This window comes from Bactrocera tryoni, chromosome 4 (assembly GCF_016617805.1).
Source record: "Bactrocera tryoni isolate S06 chromosome 4, CSIRO_BtryS06_freeze2, whole genome shotgun sequence".
NCBI classification, from domain to species: domain Eukaryota; kingdom Metazoa; phylum Arthropoda; class Insecta; order Diptera; family Tephritidae; genus Bactrocera; species Bactrocera tryoni.
In genome coordinates, this window is record NC_052502.1 from 61,589,491 (window position 1) to 61,608,870 (window position 19,380).

At 34.7% G+C, this 19,380-nt stretch overlaps 2 protein-coding genes across 4 annotated transcripts in view; one reads left to right on the forward strand and one right to left on the reverse strand.

Annotated features, from left to right (window-relative positions):
* Positions 1–4,306: 4,306 nt before the first annotated feature.
* Positions 4,307–12,256, forward strand: LOC120776184. Of its 3 annotated transcripts, none has more exons than XM_040106803.1 (8): positions 4,307–4,414; positions 4,536–4,609; positions 10,276–10,360; positions 10,417–10,527; positions 10,650–10,759; positions 10,839–11,048; positions 11,140–11,296; positions 11,357–12,256. In XM_040106803.1, exons 3-8 carry the CDS (start codon positions 10,312–10,314, stop codon positions 11,494–11,496), a joined length of 777 nt encoding a protein of 258 aa, XP_039962737.1. In that variant the 5' UTR covers positions 4,307–4,414; positions 4,536–4,609; positions 10,276–10,311; the 3' UTR covers positions 11,497–12,256. The 3 variants fall into 3 exon arrangements, 2 of the variants coding, with proteins under 2 accessions (XP_039962737.1, XP_039962738.1); XR_005705403.1 differs by lacking the exon at positions 4,307–4,414 and having other exon boundaries at positions 4,423–4,609; positions 11,357–11,668; positions 11,786–12,256; XM_040106804.1 differs by lacking the exon at positions 4,307–4,414 and having other exon boundaries at positions 4,423–4,609; positions 10,263–10,360.
* Positions 12,257–14,080: 1,824 nt separating this feature from the next.
* The window catches only part of LOC120776183 (nuclear cap-binding protein subunit 1), a 33,927-nt gene continuing 28,627 nt past the window's right edge, over positions 14,081–19,380 (reverse strand). Inside the window, exons 7-8 of the mRNA XM_040106801.1 lie at positions 14,585–14,773; positions 14,081–14,518 (exon numbers count right to left, since the gene is read on the reverse strand). Coding sequence (XP_039962735.1) covers positions 14,405–14,518; positions 14,585–14,773 — 303 coding nt within the window. The 3' untranslated portion in view covers positions 14,081–14,404. The remainder of the gene's footprint in view (positions 14,519–14,584; positions 14,774–19,380) is intronic.

The window sequence follows — 19,380 nt, forward strand, 5'->3', positions numbered from 1 at the left end:
AGGTCATTCAAAAGGCTTGCACTGGCATACTGGCGGCCATACCGGCCAACGAGCTAAAACACTCGTTCGACATGCTTTTGGACCGTGCAAAAAGCTGTATCGAAGCAGAATGAGACAATTTTGAATAAAACAAATTGATTTTGCCGAAAAAGCCATTTGTTAGGTTTTTTTTTAAGTTCTGTTTACTTTAGAACGAACCTTGTAATATAGAGATCAGAAAAAAGTGAAAACCCCATTAGATTTCTTTAGTTTTGTACTTCTTTTTGATATTTTAAGGCACATGCAGTTTTTGATTTTTTTTGAAGTGCCGATAAAATTCGTAAATTTGTGCATAACGAATTTAATTGAGCAGTTTATTATAATTAAATTAATTTGCACTATAACAATGAAAAAAATGTTATCTTATTGCGTAGAGGACCTCAAAACTTTTGACTTAACTATTTTTTCAAACGCAGTAGGATATGACAAAAGTACTATTGTGTACTTAAAATACTTAAAAATCCCAATTACAACTCGTTTTAATAATTCGCTCATTTCGTAAATTTTAACGGTAAAATAAGAACAATTAACATAAGAATACATTTGTTTAAAATGAAAGAAACTAGGGCAAATGACATCGTGTGATCATCATTAATCATCTACAAAATTAATTTTTAGCTTTTGCTGTGTATATACTTATTTCATCGTCCTCTTAATTGATCCCGGTTAATTGATTTTCCCGTTTATTTGAATCAAGTGATCGGTAAAAACTGTACTGCATACAAAATACGTGTAAATTTTCCCGCTTTATTGGTTTCCACGCATTAGCAACTGATAACATACATTTATTCGTGAAGATATTTTGAATGGTGCTAATGTTGAGGACCAAGAGAAAGTTGTTCCTCCAAAGCCTCTGTCAGTTCTCGAAATTTTAAAATACACATAAGAACTGTAAGCATATTATTTTAGATTTAATAATATGCAAAAAAAAATTACATTTTTCTTCAATTATAAATGTATGCCCCGATTTCTAAATATATAGTACATACGTACATTGTATGTGTACTAACCAACTCCATTAGTAAATATTACTTTTACTTCAATTTAGTTTTTTAGCTTGCTTTCGCTATATTAAGTGAATTATTGTACTCTCTTCAATCTTTATTTATTTATTTACAATAGCTTTTCTGCTAAATCTTCTTTAATTAGAAGTAATAATAATATTAAAGAGTTAATTTTCACTAAGTAATAATATTACACTTTGTGACTTATATTTTGAGTACATATAACTGTTTCGGTTTGTTTTATTTCCCATAATTTTTAATTTTTTGTTGTGTTTGTGGCAATTGTTTTGAAATCGTTTATTCGTGAGTGCATACCTATATTCAGATTTATAAGCATCAATATTTTTCTAGTTCTTGAGTTTAGTAAAATTCTGACACTCGGATTCACCACATAATGCCAAAATTTCACTGTTATCTGTCACTTCTTCGTGGTCGGGCAATGGAACGTCTGCTCCATCGTCATCGATTGGGTAATCAGGTTCGCCTTCTCCTGGCGTTGTACGTTCACTGCCATTCAGCAGACTGGAGAAGTTCCCTCCATAATTTAAGTATGCTCTGGGCATCGGTGACTAGATCACCTTTGGGGGTTCTACAAGAGTATGCTCCGGTTTTGAAACCTTCTGTAAGCCGCCGCATTTTTTCGTAGAATTTTCGAGCATTACCCCTGTTGGCCAGCTTATCAAGCTCTTCGTACTCACGCATTTCGGCCTCTTTCTTCTTCTGTATGCAAATACGTCTTGCTTCCCTCTTCAACTCTCGGTATCCATCCCATCCCATATGTGTTGTGGTTGATCGTAATGTTGCGAGGTAGGCAGCCTGTTTTCTATCCGCTGAGACATGGCACTCCTCGCGGTATCATCTGTTCTTTTGCACTATCCGAAAACCAATAGTTTCGGTTGCAGCTGTACGTAAGGAGTTTGAAATGCCATCCCACAGTTCCCTTATACCGAGATGTTGACGAGTGCTCTCAGAGAGCAGGAGTGCAAGCCGAGTAAAAATCGTTCGACTGTCTGTTGTGATTGCAGCTTCTCGACGTCGAACCTTCCTTGTGTTTGTTGACGTGCGCTTTTTGTTGCACAGAGATAGTGGTCCGAGTATCTGGTTGGTGGCTTTTCGATCCGGAGACAGCCAGGTAGCTTGATGTATTTTCTTGTGCTGGAATCTAGTACTACAGATAACCATATTTCGGGCGCCGGCGAAGTCGATCAGTCTCAACCCATTTGGGGATGTTTCCTCGTGGAGGCTGAATTTACCGACCGTACTGCCAAAGATACGTTCTTTTCTCACCCTGGCGTCAAAGTCGCCAAGCACGATTTTGACATCGTGGCGGGGGCAGCTCTCATAAGCGCGCTCCAAGCGCTCATAGGAGGCATCTTTGGTCACATTGTCCTTCTCTTCCGTCGGGGCGTGGGCACAAATCAGCGATATGTTGAAGAACCTCGCTTTGATCCGGATTCTGGCTAGACGTTCATTCACCGGAGTGAATGATAGTACTCGGCGACGGAGTCTCTGTCACTCCACGAATCACACACCAAACTTGCGCTCCTTTATATGGCCACTGTAGTAAATACCACAAGGACCTACTTGTCTCAGTTCTTGTCCCGTCCAATTAAGTTACCGAACATTCCCAGGTGCATGCCCTCAATTCGTAGACCTTATTTCGTTTGCCATGGCCGTTATCAAAAGGGGGGTCTCTCATCCGAGGCTGATTGCTAAATTTCAATGGGGGTGTTTTTTTACGTGGCGGGTCCCAAACCCAGCACGCAACCCTAGGCTGGGGATGTTTCGCCTTCTTACTTTATCTCGCCTTCAAACGGATGTTCTTAGGCTACCCAGATGATATTTGCTCAAAGACCGGAAGTCGTGAGCTGCTTGAGCCATATGTAAAAGAATCGTTTCTGGCCACTTCCAAGTGAATGACGATCAGAGAACTTTCCTCATTTGCGTGAACTTCTACACATGACTCCATCCATAAATATACATATTATATTAACAGAACACAAAACAAATATAGATATAACTTTAAGACTATAACAATATGAAATTTCTTTCTATAACTTTTGGCCCTTCATATAACTGTCAGCTCTTTATAATAGCCCTGACTGACGACAGCGCTAATATGCATTAGCGGGCTTAATTTACATTTACTTCCGAATTTGAGCTATGTTAATGCAAATTTGTAATGCACAAAAATTTCGTGCATTTAGCTGAATTTACCAAATTGGAGTAGGCAACACCGCTCAAAAATGGCTGATTTTTGCTACTTTTTGACAGATGACGCTTGAAGTCTGCCGCCTTGTTTGTGTTTACAGCTTCAGAGGTAAACAGTTTTTATATTGCTAACTAAATTATATAGAAGTATATTAACAAAAACAAATTTTCATGTTTTTAGATGGCAGAAAATAAGCAACGCACAGTTTGCTATCCATTTTTCCAATATTCTTAACTTTTTCGCATACTTTTATTTCACTTCTTTTTTTAATAAATAAACAAATTTCATTATCACCTGTCTAAATGCACAAGTCTGCCGCCTGTCACCATAAAATTGCAATGCCTTAGCGTTGCTTAAGGCGCATTAATTTTGATCGTCTGTCAGGGCTAGTACTATTAATTTATCCTCACGCGCGTCATATATCGATTTTTGCTGTTTGAGTAGACAACACTGCTCAAAAATTGCCGATTTTTGCTATTTTTTGACAGATGGCGCTTGAAGTCTGCCGCCTCCTTTGCGATTACAGCATCAGAGGTAAGCAGTTTTATATTGCTAATTAAATTATGTGTAAGTATATTAACAAAAAAATTTTAATATTTTTAGATGGCAGAACACACACACTTTTTTCGCATTACAATTAATTATTGCTTTTAATTTCACTCTATTATCTTTGAACGTAGTTTATATTAAACGTATTTTTTCATTAAATTTATATTGATTTTCCAAAAATACCAAAATTTCTATTAATAATTTCTCTTATTCTTTTTTATTTCACTTTTTTTTTTAATAAATAAACAAATTTCACAATCAGCTGTCTAAATGCACAAGTCGGCTGTCTGTCACTATAAAATTTTAATGCGCATTAGCGTTATTTAAGGCGTAGTAATTTTGCCCGTCTGTCAGGGCTATTATTCTCGCAAAATTTTTTAAATTCTGCTACAAAATTTCCTTGTTTGACCATGCTCTAAAAAAGAACAAAACCCCCCCGTTTGAACTCGGACTATAGAATTTACGCTAGCTTTTCTCCCGTAGTAAATTTTGAAGGAATGAAAGAGACAACTAAAGATAGCATGTTTTCAACCATTTTTGTTTTGAGATCAATCGCGGATGCCGTGGAAATAACATTTTATATTGAAAAGCGTATTTGTTGTAATACGTGGTAAGTAAAGTTATTAAAATTTATTAAAATGCTTGAGAAATATTTTGCGACTGCGACCAGTCAAGAATTAAGAGTTTATTAAAATGTTTTTTTTTTATTCATTGCGTTGCTTGGTGTTGAGGAACGAAACAAAGTTTTTTTCTAGAAGTGGTTAACTATTTCGCCTAAGACGGTCAACTATCGGATAATCATAAGGTAATTACCATATAGTCGTACCAGAAGTTTTTGTGTTTGTTAATGTCGAGTTGACTTAATTATTAGAAACTTTTGTTTAGACATAATCTGTTTTTTAATTATATTAGTATTGGTATTTCCATTCCGTTTTCGGTACTGTCCCTAGTGCAATCATCGATTAAGATCCTGTAAGAGCAACTATGTTAAAAACACAAAATCCCCGCAATTGTAACTGATGTTTTGGTATATCGAATGTATAAATCTGGTAGTACTACCGTACATTTGTGATTCACCGAACATAACTTATTCATACTACATCCATTTTAAATTCGTATTTGTTTAATCAATTTTAATTAAAATTAAATTCGTTTTTATTTAATTAATTTTAAATTTATTGAACTATTAAGGTAATTCAGTAGAATTTCGCGCAATTAAAAGCTCTGCTATGTTAGTCGTGTTCATCCTTCACGTACAACTGTAAAAAGTTAATTTTTAGACTTATTTACATATTTTAAAAATCATAGGTGCGTGGAAATGGCAAAAAGCTAGTATTGCAAAAGCAAGTCTGCGATGTTTTAAACCACCTATTACATATGAGTATGTATGTGTAAAGGTTCTTCGCATGATTATTGTTAATTATGACTGAATTTAATTTTAGGCGGTATAAACTAAATATAAGTAAATTTCTTTTTGTAATATGGGCACTATTCCGCTTTCTTTGGCGCCGCGATCTGTAGGTACCGCTTGAAAGAGGAAATGGACCTGATTAAAAAATATACAGGGTTATAGGTACCGCAAACGCTTAGCTTACGAGATATTCGACTTTAAAGTTCAAAAATTCCCAAAGTTCGAACACTTTATTTCACTACATTTAACATACTTTATGCACATTTTCACTTCAAATTTACACTTTTTGCAGGTTTTATAAGTAAGAAATTTATATGTTAAAAATTACCTCTTACACTCGTAGTGAGCATCATTTATGTGCTAACAATTATGAGGAAATGGAGCGCTGCCATCTGATAATAAGCAAATATGAGCGATTTGCTGAAATTTCTCTTTTTCGCTATAATTCCTCATTCTTTATTTAGCAATCTTAGTTCTAATAAAAACAAGCGCCTATAAATTATATTTCAAATTAAAATGATTATAAACAATCTTTCCATGCATATGGATATTTTCTTCTTTAAATTTAATAAACAACTAAGTAATATTAAATAATAATATTACGTAATACTACGCAAAAGTACTTCAGTCACCCTGGATATTGGCTCGACCAAGGTTAATTTTAAAACGCGGCCGATGGCCGCCAACGCGAAAATAATTCAGTTGTTTTTGTTTTAACGGTATATCAATCCCCGTTAGGATGGTGAGGGTTATCCAGGTTGTCTTCGACGTCGTTTAGTGGGAGGCCCAGGAAACGTGCTGTTTCGACGGGGTCGAACCAAAGAGAAAGGGGTGTTAGATGAGTGGGGTTGGCAGGGCATGCAAAGAGGTGGCCAGTGTCATGCGGAGACTCCTTGCATGCAGGATATAGTATATTGGATATGGTATATGGGTCTATTCTGGATAATTAGGAGTTTAACCTGCTAGAGTATCCAGAACGAAGATGCGCTTGGTCACTCGAGCTCTTCTTTTGCGATGGATGGTGATTTGACTCCAAGAATGCCATTCACTGGAAGGGAGTCGGTGAAAGTGTTGATAGCTCCACTGTGGATGGCGACCGTTTGACAGGCAGGCATGCCAAAGATCATGGTGCGCGTTAAAATCGCCTAGTACCAACCGTTTTTCCCCTCGAAGTAGCGCACCTATATTCGGTTGATATCCTGTAGGGCAACATGTTACTGGGGGATGTATATATTAAATATTTCGAGCTCGACATCGCCTGGCCGAATAGCTATACCCTGACATTCTAGGGTAGTATCCCCGCGGCCAATGTCTTCATCGATTAGACGATACTGCACGGTGTTGTGCAATAAATATGAAGGCTAGGCCACAGCCATTATCTGGATCGCGATCCTTACGTAAAACGTCGAAACCTGGACAACTCAGAAGATCTGAGCGGCTGTTTAGCTTGGTTTCTTAGACCGCAGCTATCGATACGCGTTCCCGATTCATAAGTGCAAGTATCTCCTCGATCTTGCACTGGAGTCCGTCGCAGTTAAATTGAAGAATGCTTGTTTGACGCGGGTATGCGTGGGTGATCCTGGGGGTGAGGGAGTGGCGTGTAGGTAGTGTTTATTGTAGTTGTAGAACCCGAAGGCGGTTGTGTGGTGTTGATTGGCGACGCCACTGTTGTGTGTTGCGGGGCAGACTCCTGTAGCATGGGGCAACGTACGACTCACTCCACTCACGCGTGGTGCGCAGGCCGGAACACGCCGGGAAGTGCCACCAGCCAGTGCAGGAATTGCACTTAACTGCCAAATGGGGTTTGAATTACTTTCGCGTAGTACATCTTATTGCGTTGGCGGCCTTCGGCCGCGCATTTAAAATAATAACCCTGGTCGAGCCAATACCCAGGGTGACTGAATTACTTTCACGTAGTACTCCTTTTTGCGTAAGCTAAGCGTTTGATGTACCTATAACTATATATTTTTTAATCAGGAGGACTTCCTCTTTCCAACGGTAACTTCAGATCGCAGGTCCAAAGAAATCGGAATTGTGACTCAACTTTATTGACCCGAGTAATTCTTTTGCAGACTTACTTGTAAGTTTCGGGTCGTTATCTTGCTGAAACAACTATTTTAATGACATATTTCATTCCGCGTATGGCAGCAAATTTTTTTTCAATGTATCCACGTACACGTACCGATCCATGGTTTCTTTTATCAGATGGATTGATCCCGTCCGTTGTACGAGAAACTTCCCCACTTTGCACCACCATGTTTGACGGTCTTAAGAGTGTATTGCGGATTATATTCCCTATTTGGTGGTGGTATTTCTCCGGTTGCCCGTTGACATGTTCCCTGGCAATTAGAGCCGTGCTTCAATTATGTCTTTGTCAACAATGGAACTTTTCACGGACTCTGGCGCAAATAAATTATATTCCAGTAAACGTCTACGAACTGTGACGTAACTAACTTCAAGATCGAGACGTTTCTTTATTTTTGTAGACGACGCTTCGGGATCTTTTTTAGACGACTGGTGTATGCGTCGATTGATTTCTTTAGTAGTGTTGCGTTTTCGTTCACGTGTTTCGGCTTTATTTTTGTAGGACAGGGCATTTAATATCATTTGATCAGAGCACCCGAGTATTTCCTTAATTTCTTTAAATGTTTCCCCGTTTTTTCTAAGATTTTTAATGAGTACACTCTTTTTTGTCGCTGCAATGTTTTCCTCTACCCACTAATTAAAATAAATGACTTGCTTAAATAAAAACGTTTTATACCACTTGATAACTCACACTCACACTCATTTCAGTGACCGACACAGACTTAAACTCATAACATTGCAAATAATGTTGAGCTAGATATTTTTTTCGGATGCAATCCTATTATTTTGAACACAGCTGTACTTTTAAAATTAAATATATTATTTTATTATTATTATTATACATATAGTATATCTACATATAACGGGTATTTCAATAAGAGCGCTGCATAGTTTTTTTAATAAAATAAAAAAGGTTATTCGTGTGAATCGAATGTACTATGTTCGAACCACATATTGTCCAAGTGCATATCCAATTCAGGCCAAATATATTCGGTTATCATTGAGCGGTAGCGATTCTCATTCACAGTAAGATGTCGGTCTTGATCATCACGGAAGAAGTACGGCCCAATGACACCGCCAGCCCATAAACCGCACAAAAAGATAATTTTTTCGGTATGCAATGAATACTCAAGGAGAAGGAGAATGTACTTTCACAGGAATAAATAATTTCATTGATATCACGAACAGTTTTTGTTTTAAAAAAACTTGTATCGCTCTTATTGAAAAATCCGCTCTTAAACCACCACACATCTTTCCAAGATGAAATGGCACACCTTACTAAAGAGAAATGTTGAAAGAGAAGAAAAAAATATTGCGTGGTTTGCTGTATATATATATTATTTAAAGAAGAAATAAGAAAAGCGTTATCTTTAGCCACACCTGAGATGTAACTATTCACGGGTGTATTTATTATAGCACGCCAGGGTATGAAATATCGTTATCTTGGTTTTGATCGGTTAGTTTCAATATATCCGACCTGAACAATTTGTTGGGAGATTTTACCACTGCCTTACATAATAATCTGTGCCAAATTTCGTGAAGATATCTTGCCAAATAAAAATTTGCTTTAAAAGTTGTTTTTGATCGATCAGTTTGTATGGCAGCTATAGAGAATCTAGTTCTCCGATATCGGCGGTTCCGACAAATGAGCAACTTCTTATTGGGGAGAGTATGAGCGCAAAATTTCAAATAAATATAAGAAAGGAATTTCCGTTGTTGTTTTTTCTTTGTAGGATTTTGATCTTTGTTATATTCGATTCTAATGGTAGCTTTATAGAAAACGCCTTTTCGTCATACATTTTTTTACGGAAATGGTAAAGACAAAGTACCTATAATTTAAATATTTTAAACTTTTTGAGATTTTAAGAGCTCTCGCAATTAAAAATAAAGATTGCTAGAAATATACACAAAATAAAGAAATATTTTCGATCCTAACACCTTTCGCGGGCTTTTGATTAGAAACAACTTAAGGGGTTTCATGGGTTTACGGGTTTCAAAAAATCGAATTTTTTTATTGTCTTATTAAATTCTACAACATCTCCAGAATATTGTCCTAAATTTCAAGTTTATCCGAGGATTAGTTTCGGAGATACAGCCTTGGGAACTTGTGGGCTCGAGGCTAGCTAAGCTAAGTGCGTCGTTTTTAAACGCGTTTTTCTCGAAACTATGTTTTTTAAGTAGGTTGGCAAGATTTTTCGATAACCAATCAACCGATCTTCATAAAATTTTACACAGGTCTTTGAGATCAATTCTTAAGAACTTGGACGGACTTGTGTTTCAATTAGAACAATTTGAAAAGAAAAAATTTCGCGAAATTTTCACTGAAACTTAATTTTTTTTTGTAAAAATGACTGCCAAAAAAATCGAATTTTCAGTTTTTTTCTTCCTCCAAATTCTAAGTTAAGGTGTTAAATAAAATCAAATAAAATTTTTTTATAAAGTGGAATATTCGTGGGATCGTGTCTGTGCTTTAATTTTTGTTGAGATTAAAATCTTGCCAAATGGGACCAATATATTTAATATACAATTATGTATATAATTTCAGTTATATTGGATGTATATGGCTTATTGCAACAGAGAAGTAGCAAATGAATTTGAAAATAAAATGTTGCAACAACTTTATCCGAGTCACATGTTCATCACATTTAAGACTTCTTTAAATATTCTAAGCTGGGTGCATTTATTATTACGATTACTTCTATTTCAATAAGATGACAAACGCACTTAAAGTTTTTAATAGAAAAAAATCGCAACCGAAATGTTTATTTAATAGGTTCACTTGAGTAATTATGAATATTATTAGGTGAGCAGATTAATAAAGATATATTATTAAATATATCTTTTTGCATTCAACAACAGAATATATGTATATTTTTTATGAACAAATTGTATGTTAGTTATTCCATGTTTTGACAAACTAACAAACAAGATTTTATTAAGTTTAATTTAAAACTAATAACAGCTCTCACATATAGTTTTTTACATTGGATAATATAAGGAGAATATAAAAAATGGACGACAGATTTGTACAGGGTACGTCGAAGGATTCGAAAGCGAAAGGTATTCTATAATATATAGCATTAATTAGTACATTATAAAAAATTTAATATTTTAAGTCCAACCAACTGCTCGGAAGAAGTTCCATGCAAGCACTCCATATGAAAGACAGCCAAGTAAAAGTAAAACAATCTGTGGATACGAAAACATTCCCGCAGAAAACAATACAGGTAAGTTAAAAATCTGTTCAAAGATCATGATTTCCTGAATTTATTACTTCTTTTTAATACCTTAAACAAAATTAAAATGTATATACATTTTGATATTTTTGATAATCATTATGCATATACAGAAGCCCTGTCCCTTTTAAAAATCATTATAAAAAAGCAAGAATCAATTGAAAAACGGATCGCGCAAATAGAGAACAGCGTTTTCAACACAGAATCCGTAATATTAAAAGATGTAAGTGTTGTTTTTTAATTCAAAAGTAAGTTGTAAAATTAAACGTGAATAATGACTTTTGATTTACATTATATCTCAGATTATTCAAAGGAGCCAAGCTATGGCTAAAAACAAAAATATACGAGAGCAGAAGGTAATATTAAAAAAGTTCCATTCAGATCGTCCTATGTTTGGGGAGATAGAAGACGTCACTATTGAAGAGATCGCGTCAAAATTTCCTCTTGTAACAATGGATGCTCTTTTGGAAGTGGAGGAGAAACTAAATATGAAACAGTATAACAAGTCAATGGTAATTCTATATTCGCTATAATAAGAAATATATTTTAGTTTTTATTTTACTGTAAAAAATAGATATAACCATACATTTATTTTTTCAATAGGTTGCGTTCATACATAAGTTGAAGGATACATGCAACAGCGTCGATGGAGTCCTTCGTCGGATTTTTACAGACACTCTAATAGAAAATTTTAATTGGGATGGACGATGGGGAAAAAATCCGCTCAATACTTTAAAAATAATTAATCAAATTGTGTTTGGTAGGTGAAATTTTCATTTTTTTCCAATGTGTTATTTTACAACAGTTCCTTTTAATTCAGAGACGTTCCAGTCTGACGGAAAAACGTTTGAGCTGAACGTAAGAAAATATGTGGAACTTTCCCGCAACCGTCTGAAGCAAAAAGTTAGAGCGCATACTAAAAACATAAAACGACAAGAGTTTTATCTGGGTTATCCATAACGCGAAAATCATAATAAAGGATAACTCCTTTAATTTATAAAAATCCACAGGCACAATTTATTTTCTCGTAAGAAATAAAAAAAGGAAGGACGTGCTGAAAAAGGGAATTTCTTATCATAATTTTTAAATATTTGGATGAAATAATTCTCCTTCTGACTTCAGTTAAAAACAAGTGAGAATGAATGTTAATTTTAATTTTTTATATTTTACTACTGTAATAATATCTAATGTTGCTCATATAATTTTAAATTAATATTTGTAATCATTAATTTTACTGGAACTATTTCAGATGCGTTAATTTTAAACCCATACATTATGCTTAAGGAAATTACATCTGTTCATGTTACATATATTTATGTAAGATTAAACATTCATTCATTAATAGAAAAACATGTACATGTATCCACGAAATTCTTTTAAAAATGCAGCATATAGCAAGAGACGCACTTATGTATAACAATAATACAATGCATGGAGAATATCGTGTAAATACTGTCCTAAAAGTAAATGAACTAAATATAAATAATTTGTTGAAAAGCAAAAAAGAGAATGTTTGTAATTTATTATTAAGTAATAGCTTCCAGTTTTTTAAATAATGTCTTACCACAAGCAGGGGTGGTTGTTTCCTTTGCTCTGGGCTAGAGTTAAGTTCCCAACTTGTATCTCAAACAAGTTTTGTCTAATGGTCATTAAACTTCGACATGTATGTTAAACCTGTCATTAAAAAATTAAATAAATAGACCTTTGATAGTGGATTTAATTTATTGTTGTTGTATCCGTTACCTAATCTGCGTTTGCGAAGTAAGAGAAAGTTATCTAATGAAGTCAGTAAGTCTTGGAAGCATGCTATTCCGACGGGTTCGGACAATATGGAGAAGAGTGTTAGATGAGTGGTGTTCATTAGGCATGCAACGATGGGGTTAGAGCGGGGACTCATTGCACGCAGAATATATGTGTATTTCTTCTGCTATGGGTGGAGGTTTAACTCTCAAGTACGATCAGTGCATGTCTGAAGTGAGTTCTTTCGTAGTTTGGTCGGCGTATTATTAAATGTGGAGGCGGTTGAGCACAGTGCATTGTGTTCCTTAATCGGAAGCATGCAGAGCTCATTGTGTAATTGTTCGATAGGAGATCTCAAGAGGCATATTGTACCACACATCAAAAGCTTTTTCGTTAGCTTTACACTACATCCAAATGACCTATCGGTGCTGTGTTGTTGTCTTCTAAGTATCCAACAACGTTTCTTTGGCTTAACGACTTGAGGATTTTGTTGCGCCTTTGTATTTTGGCGATAATCGCGGTCGTATGAAGAGTGAAGGAACACAGACTGCCAAAAGTCACACCTAAAATTTTAGGATTTTTCATAGTCGGAATTTTAACTCCATCGACTGCAATAGTAAGGTCAAGTCTGTATTCCTTCGTCCAGTTTGTGAATATAGACGCTGTGGATTTAGTGGGGGAGAACGCTTAGTTCCGTGCAGCGAGGAAGCGAGAAAGGTCGGAGAGATAGCCTCTACCTTTGAACACATGCCATCCATTTCATTGCCCGCACAGGTTGTAAGGTAGCGGGTAACATCTTAGGATTATTGATTGTCGGAATTTTAATGCCATCGATTGTGAATTTAAGCTTCAGTCAGTATGCCTTTGTTCAGTTCGTTGTTGTTTAATCGGTTATCTAATCTCTGCTTGGGCGGTAAGGTTCAGGTAAGTTGTCTACGAGGTCATACAACGGTAGGCCCAGGAAACGTGCTGTTTCGACGGAATTGGATATAGATGTATAGGGTTAGCTGGGCATGGAAAGAGGTCATTAGAATCATGCGGAGACTCGTTGCAATACAATTGGAATGTAGGGGTCGATTCTGGATAGTTAAGAGTTTAACCTGTTACAGTATCCAGAACGAAGCTCTAGATTCTCGCGGCAACTCGAGCTCGTCGCTTGTAATGGGTTCAGTTCGTAAATATGGTCGTTGTAGATTTGGTGGGGGAGAGAGTTAGGCTCCTGCAGAGAAGAAGCGAAAAAGATCGGTGAGATAGCTATTTACTCGTAGGAACTTATAAGACCCTTTCGTATTTTCGTGGTGGTAACACATCACGACTCATACCACAAACAATAAAAGGTACATGCTAGAGAAGGGGACTTTTGTTTATGTTATATAAGGACAGGAAAAAAATTAACAATTAAACGTCTTTAGTATTGTACCATTTATTTTGTAGCGAAAAATAAAAGATTTGTTTTATCACGTTAAATTTGCATATATTTGCTGTTATTCCATTGATAACTAAATTTGCGTTTAAATGTCTCAAATGAAAATTCGGTCAATCTAGATATTCTAGGATACATAAATTTACAACAAGTTCAAACTTTCACAACATATTCGAAACATAATATAATATTTAAAATACCGTACCAAAACTGCTCACCGGTCCGTAATATGGAAAATTACTTGAGGACAAAAGTTAAAAATGTGTTTTTCGCGATTTTCAGCGAAACGGTAAGTTTTTCCAAAAAATTACCTCTAGATCATAAAATTATCTAAGCTTGAATGCATTTTGCCTAGGACTTTTTCCACATATATTTTCTTACTTTTAGCTTGTTGTAAATTTATTTCCCTTCACTCTTATTTGAATTTACAATTCTAGAAAAGTTTACATCAATGAAACATTGAACTGCATTTTTATTTCAAATTTATTCTAACTAAATTTTGGTAAAGTTAGTCAGTGCGTTAAACATTTTTCACAAATGAATCTATATCATATTCAATAGCAGATACTAGATAGGTTTGAAAAAATATTTCCACCTTAAATTAATTTTTTTAGGGTGCACTAGTTAAGTTTTGATTCGGGCTTGCGAATAATGGAATAAAGAAAATAAATGGACCGCATAAAACTTGTATAATCTTAAATTGCCTTAAGCTCTTAAAGCTACAAACTGATGGAACACTTCCAATATGTGTGAGTCCAAGTCCGATGTGAAAAGCAGCGTCTCAAGCGTACTACTATACTTTTGCACTTGTTCGTGGTGCTGTTGGAAATGAAAACGAAATTTCAAATTAAAAATATACGTATTATTTATGGTAGGTCTGCTTACCATTAGAAATACTTGCTGTAGACGACCAATAGTCCAGCGATACCAATCGGTGTCCGGATCGCGTCCGTCTGTATCAGAACGTACTAAATGTTCGGACAATATCATTATGAAACGTTGGAAAACGATCAAGAAAAGACGTTTTTGATCCACATTGGCTGCCTCCAATTTCTCTTCCATACGTTCGACCATCTGCAGGTAAACATTATTTGCGTATGTATAAAAAATTTAATCATTTCATATTTATAAAAAAAAATATAGAGGATATAGTTAAGAATCATCCTTAAAAGTAAAAATACAAATTATTGTATTCAATAAAATTAGTTATAAATAACAAAAAAGAAATATACGATATTGGAATTAATTGCCTTATTTATATATTTAAGTCAGAAAATCTGCTTAATTTTAAAGCTTACTCCGAAAGATTTGAAATTTTTATATAGAAGTCTTTAATTTTGATTCATCAAATACCGTTCTTTTTAATTCAATCACATAATATTCTGTTTTTAAAAACACCATTTTATTAGTATTAATAAACAGAGAGAAAATACTGTATCAGTTACCCCAAGTCACAATTTAGATACATACATATGTGGTTTTTTAAAAAGATATATAAATGATTTCGGGCAATGGCTCAAAGAAGATCCGAACGCGCCGAATATTCTCTTCCAAAGCATATTTTGGAACGAAAAAAATCATTAATTATGGCTCTATGGCGTTATATTGAGTGGTAAATGATGATCGTCTTTAGTTTTGAAGAAATGTGGACCAATGAATCCCTCTGCCAGACAATTTTATTTAATAATGCACAGTGAACTTCAACGCTGAACAAAATTTTCTTGTTGAAATCGGGCGGATGGCCACCAAATCTTATTCTTATCCGCTAAGCAAGTTCCTTACGCAAAATCAAAACATGGATGGGCATAGCTTCAATTATTGGACGCGATGGCAGTTGACTCATACGGGTATTCTACGATATTCTGCTCCACTTCTTCTTCGTACTGTACGGCATCTCTGAAGGTACGCATTGCCCACTAGAGTAAACATGTTGCAAGACCGATCCATGGTTACTCGAATTACCGACTCTGCTAAGTAAATATGGTTGTTCCGAAGTTGGTGTGATTATTATGAAATGACAAACCAAACTGTATATAAATCAGTAACAGCTTTCAAAAAGACCAACTCCAAAAGCATTGCCTCATTGAAAATCACTCGTTTAAAAACACCCTGTACATTTATAACACATATTTCACTTCAATTAGAATAATAAAAAAAATAATGAAAATAATTGAGCCTTATAATTAAAAAAATTTACGTTTTTTGAGACAAAATTTGAAAACACCCAAAATTTGTAAAACTTATATTATAAAATCAAATCAAATATATAAAAGTGAATATTTAATGTGACTCGTAAAGAATTTGATGGGACCACCAAGTCTGAAATTTAAAAAAAATTTATTGTTTTGTACATTTCGATAGTCTATACATAATAACGTACATTGTGACAAAAAAGTACCCGGAAATTGTAAATAAAACGCAAACTATTTATATATTCAACAATATTTATTTTGTCGCCTTCAAGATATTCCCCATCAGATGTATACACTATGCCAATTATTTTACCAGTCCTCAAAAAACTTTTTGGGTTGGCTTCAGCTCCTTCTGCGAATTTTGTTTTATCTCTTCGATCGACAGAAAACGGGTCCGGCGGCAATTTCAGTTTTGGGGAATAAGAAAAAATCACACGCTGCCAAATAGCGTTATAGCTTTAAATTCGGTCCCAATCAATCAAAAATTATTAGTGTTACCCTCTTCTTAAGTGTAGCGACTCAGATCAATTGGTTTGTTTTTAAACGTGTTTTTCTCAAAACTTCATTTTTATACTCTCGCAACAATGTTGCTAAGGAGAGTATTATAGTTTTGTTCACATAACGGTTGTTTGTAAGTCCTAAAACTAAAAGAGTCAGATATAGGGTTATATATACCAAAGTGATCAGGATGACGAGTAGAGTCGAAATCCGGATGTCTGTCTGTCCGTCCGTCCGTGCAAGCTGTAACTTGAGTAAAAATTGAGATATCATGATGAAACTTGGTACACGTATTCCTTGGCTCCATAAGAAGAAGTTCGAAGATGGGCAAAATCGGCCCACTGCCACGCCCACAAAATGGAGGAAACCGAAAACCTATAAAATGTCATAACTAAGCCATAAATAAAGATATTAAAGTGAAATTTGGCACAAAGGATCGCATTAGGGAGGGGCATATTTGGTCGCAATTTTTTTGGAAAAGTGGGCGTGGCCCCGCCCCTACTAAGTTTTTTGTACATATCTCGAAAACTACTATAGCTATGTCAACCAAACTCTACAGAGTCGTTTTCTTCAGGCATTTCCATATACAGTTCAAAAATGGAAGAAATCGGATAATAACCAGCCCACCTCCCATACAAAGGTTATATTGAAAATCACTAAAAGTGCGTTAACCGACTAACAAAAAACGTCAGAAACACTAAATTTTACGGAAGAAATGGCAGAAGGAAGCTGCACCCAGGCTTTTTTTAAAAATTGAAAATGGGCGTGGCCTCGCCCACTTATGGACCAAAAACCATATCTCAGGAACTACTAGACCGATTTCAATGAAATTCGGTATATAATATTTTCTTAACACCCTGATGACATGTACGAAATATAGGTGAAATCGGTTCACAACCAGGCCTTCTTCCAATATAACGCTATTTTGAATTCCATCTGATGCCTTCTCTGTATAATATATAGTACATTAGGAACCAATGATGATAGCGGAATAAAACTTTACAAAAATACGGTATTTGAAAAATATGTAAATGACGTATAATGAAATCTCGATTATCACTTTATCATGCGAGAGTATAAAATGTTCGGTGACATCCGAACTTAGCCCTTCCTTTCTTGTTCATATTGGGTTGGGTTTTTTTGTTTGAATTTTAAAAATAGTGTAATTCCTCAAAGTGTATCAAGGGGTTGTTGTATAGAATTTGTTGGTTAAAGTTTTTAATGTCTTGTTGTAGTTGGGCTTGTACAGGAACTATGAGTCAATTTAGAGTGACTTGTTGTTTATATTGCCAGTATTACCAACATAAGGAAAAAACTTTATAGCATTATATTCATTAGCGCGCTTTAGATTAACATATTCCAAATACCTTGGGGAAATCTTTCTTGATACCACAATCAATCGTACTCAAAATTTTCACATTATTAAAATTCAAACTCTACTCAATTTATCGTAAATATGTATTATTTTAAAATTTCACAATCTGATAAAATTGCAGTTAATTTATAACACCAATTATATTACATTTATTGTCACCATTTCATGAAATAGTAGAGTAGTTTTAATCGGGTTGGGGTCAAAATTCTGATTTTTTGGAAATTCTGCATTCATAATTCCGGAAGTCGGAACACCGGGAATCAAAGTTATGGAAGTCAATATTCTGGAATTCAAAATTCTGGATAACGAAATTCTAAATTGCAAAATTCTGAATGGCAAAATTCTGTAATTAATGATTAAAAATGCGTGTTGATAACAAAAAAGTGCGCACATTTTTAATCGTTAAATGCGTGTTGATAACAAAAAAGTGCGCACTTTTTTTGTTATCAACACGCATTTTTAATCATTAATTACAGAATGGCAAAATTCATATGTTTTATTGCCTAGTAAGTAGTTTTTTACAATTGCATGATTGTATTTGTTATTGTTATTTCTTTGTTTGTGGTTGTTCATTTACTTTTTTGTACTACCATAATGATTTAGTTTACTATGTACCTACATATACATGCATACATATATGTACTGACTAAGCAATGTGTTACTGCAATTTCATTAATAAAAACGTGCTAAATATTTTTGTGAAATGATGGAAAATATAACTGTGGTGAAGTCTAATAAAGGAAAAGACATGTTAAACGTCGACGGCTACTTCTTCTATGTATTTGGAACGAAAAAATAAGAAAACATTTAACTGGACTTGTTCTGAACGAATTTAAAACAAATGTACCGTGCGTATTGTCACACAATTCGATGGCTGTGAACATGTTATACGAAAAAAAGAAATGAATCTATTTGGTCTTTATTTGTTAATAATGTTTTTTTTGTCTTTCCGATAAACATGTTTGAATTTTGTATGTATAATACATGTATATATAATACATAATAATAAAATACATGTATGTATAATACATAATAATATAACATAAACAAAACATAACCTCCAAAATGAGCAAATTTATATAAGATACACGATTTGGCTAAAATTTTGGGGAAAAAATTTCCAGAATTAATTCTGGAAAACGTAAATTCCGGAATTATGAAAAACCAGAATTTTGAAATGCAGCCAAAAAAAGCAAAGGAATTGCGGAATTCCGATTTCCAGAATTTTGTCGACCCAGAATGTTGATTCCGGAATTTTGACTTCAGAATTTTGATTTTAGAATTTTGACCGTTTCCCGTTTTAATCTTATTCCAAATCATATTACACACAAACTCGAAGTCAAATCAAGTAAAGATGTAGTGCAGCCCCATTATCAGCTTCGTTTTCGAAACTTTGTGCTTATTTAATATGACTCACTAACACAAACACTTCATTATATGCACTGAATTATCATTGATGCATTTGCGATGGCGCCGAATTAATTGGTTGTGCGCGCATCTTTTGCGTCAAGCACAGTTAACTTTGAAGATGAAGGCATAAAACTACTTGCTTTGATTATATTTCCACCATTTATCTACTAGCGGTTTATGTTAAAAGTGGCCCTACACCACATACA

Bases quoted from the DNA above. Each gene is read 5' to 3' on its own strand.
- LOC120776184 (XM_040106803.1), top strand. From the start codon at position 10,312: ATGGACGACAGATTTGTACAGGGTACGTCGAAGGATTCGAAAGCGAAA. The intron at 10,528-10,649 runs GTAAGTTAAAAA...ATGCATATACAG, and splicing joins TCCCGCAGAAAACAATACAG to AAGCCCTGTCCCTTTTAAAA. The intron at 10,760-10,838 runs GTAAGTGTTGTT...ATTATATCTCAG, and splicing joins AATCCGTAATATTAAAAGAT to ATTATTCAAAGGAGCCAAGC.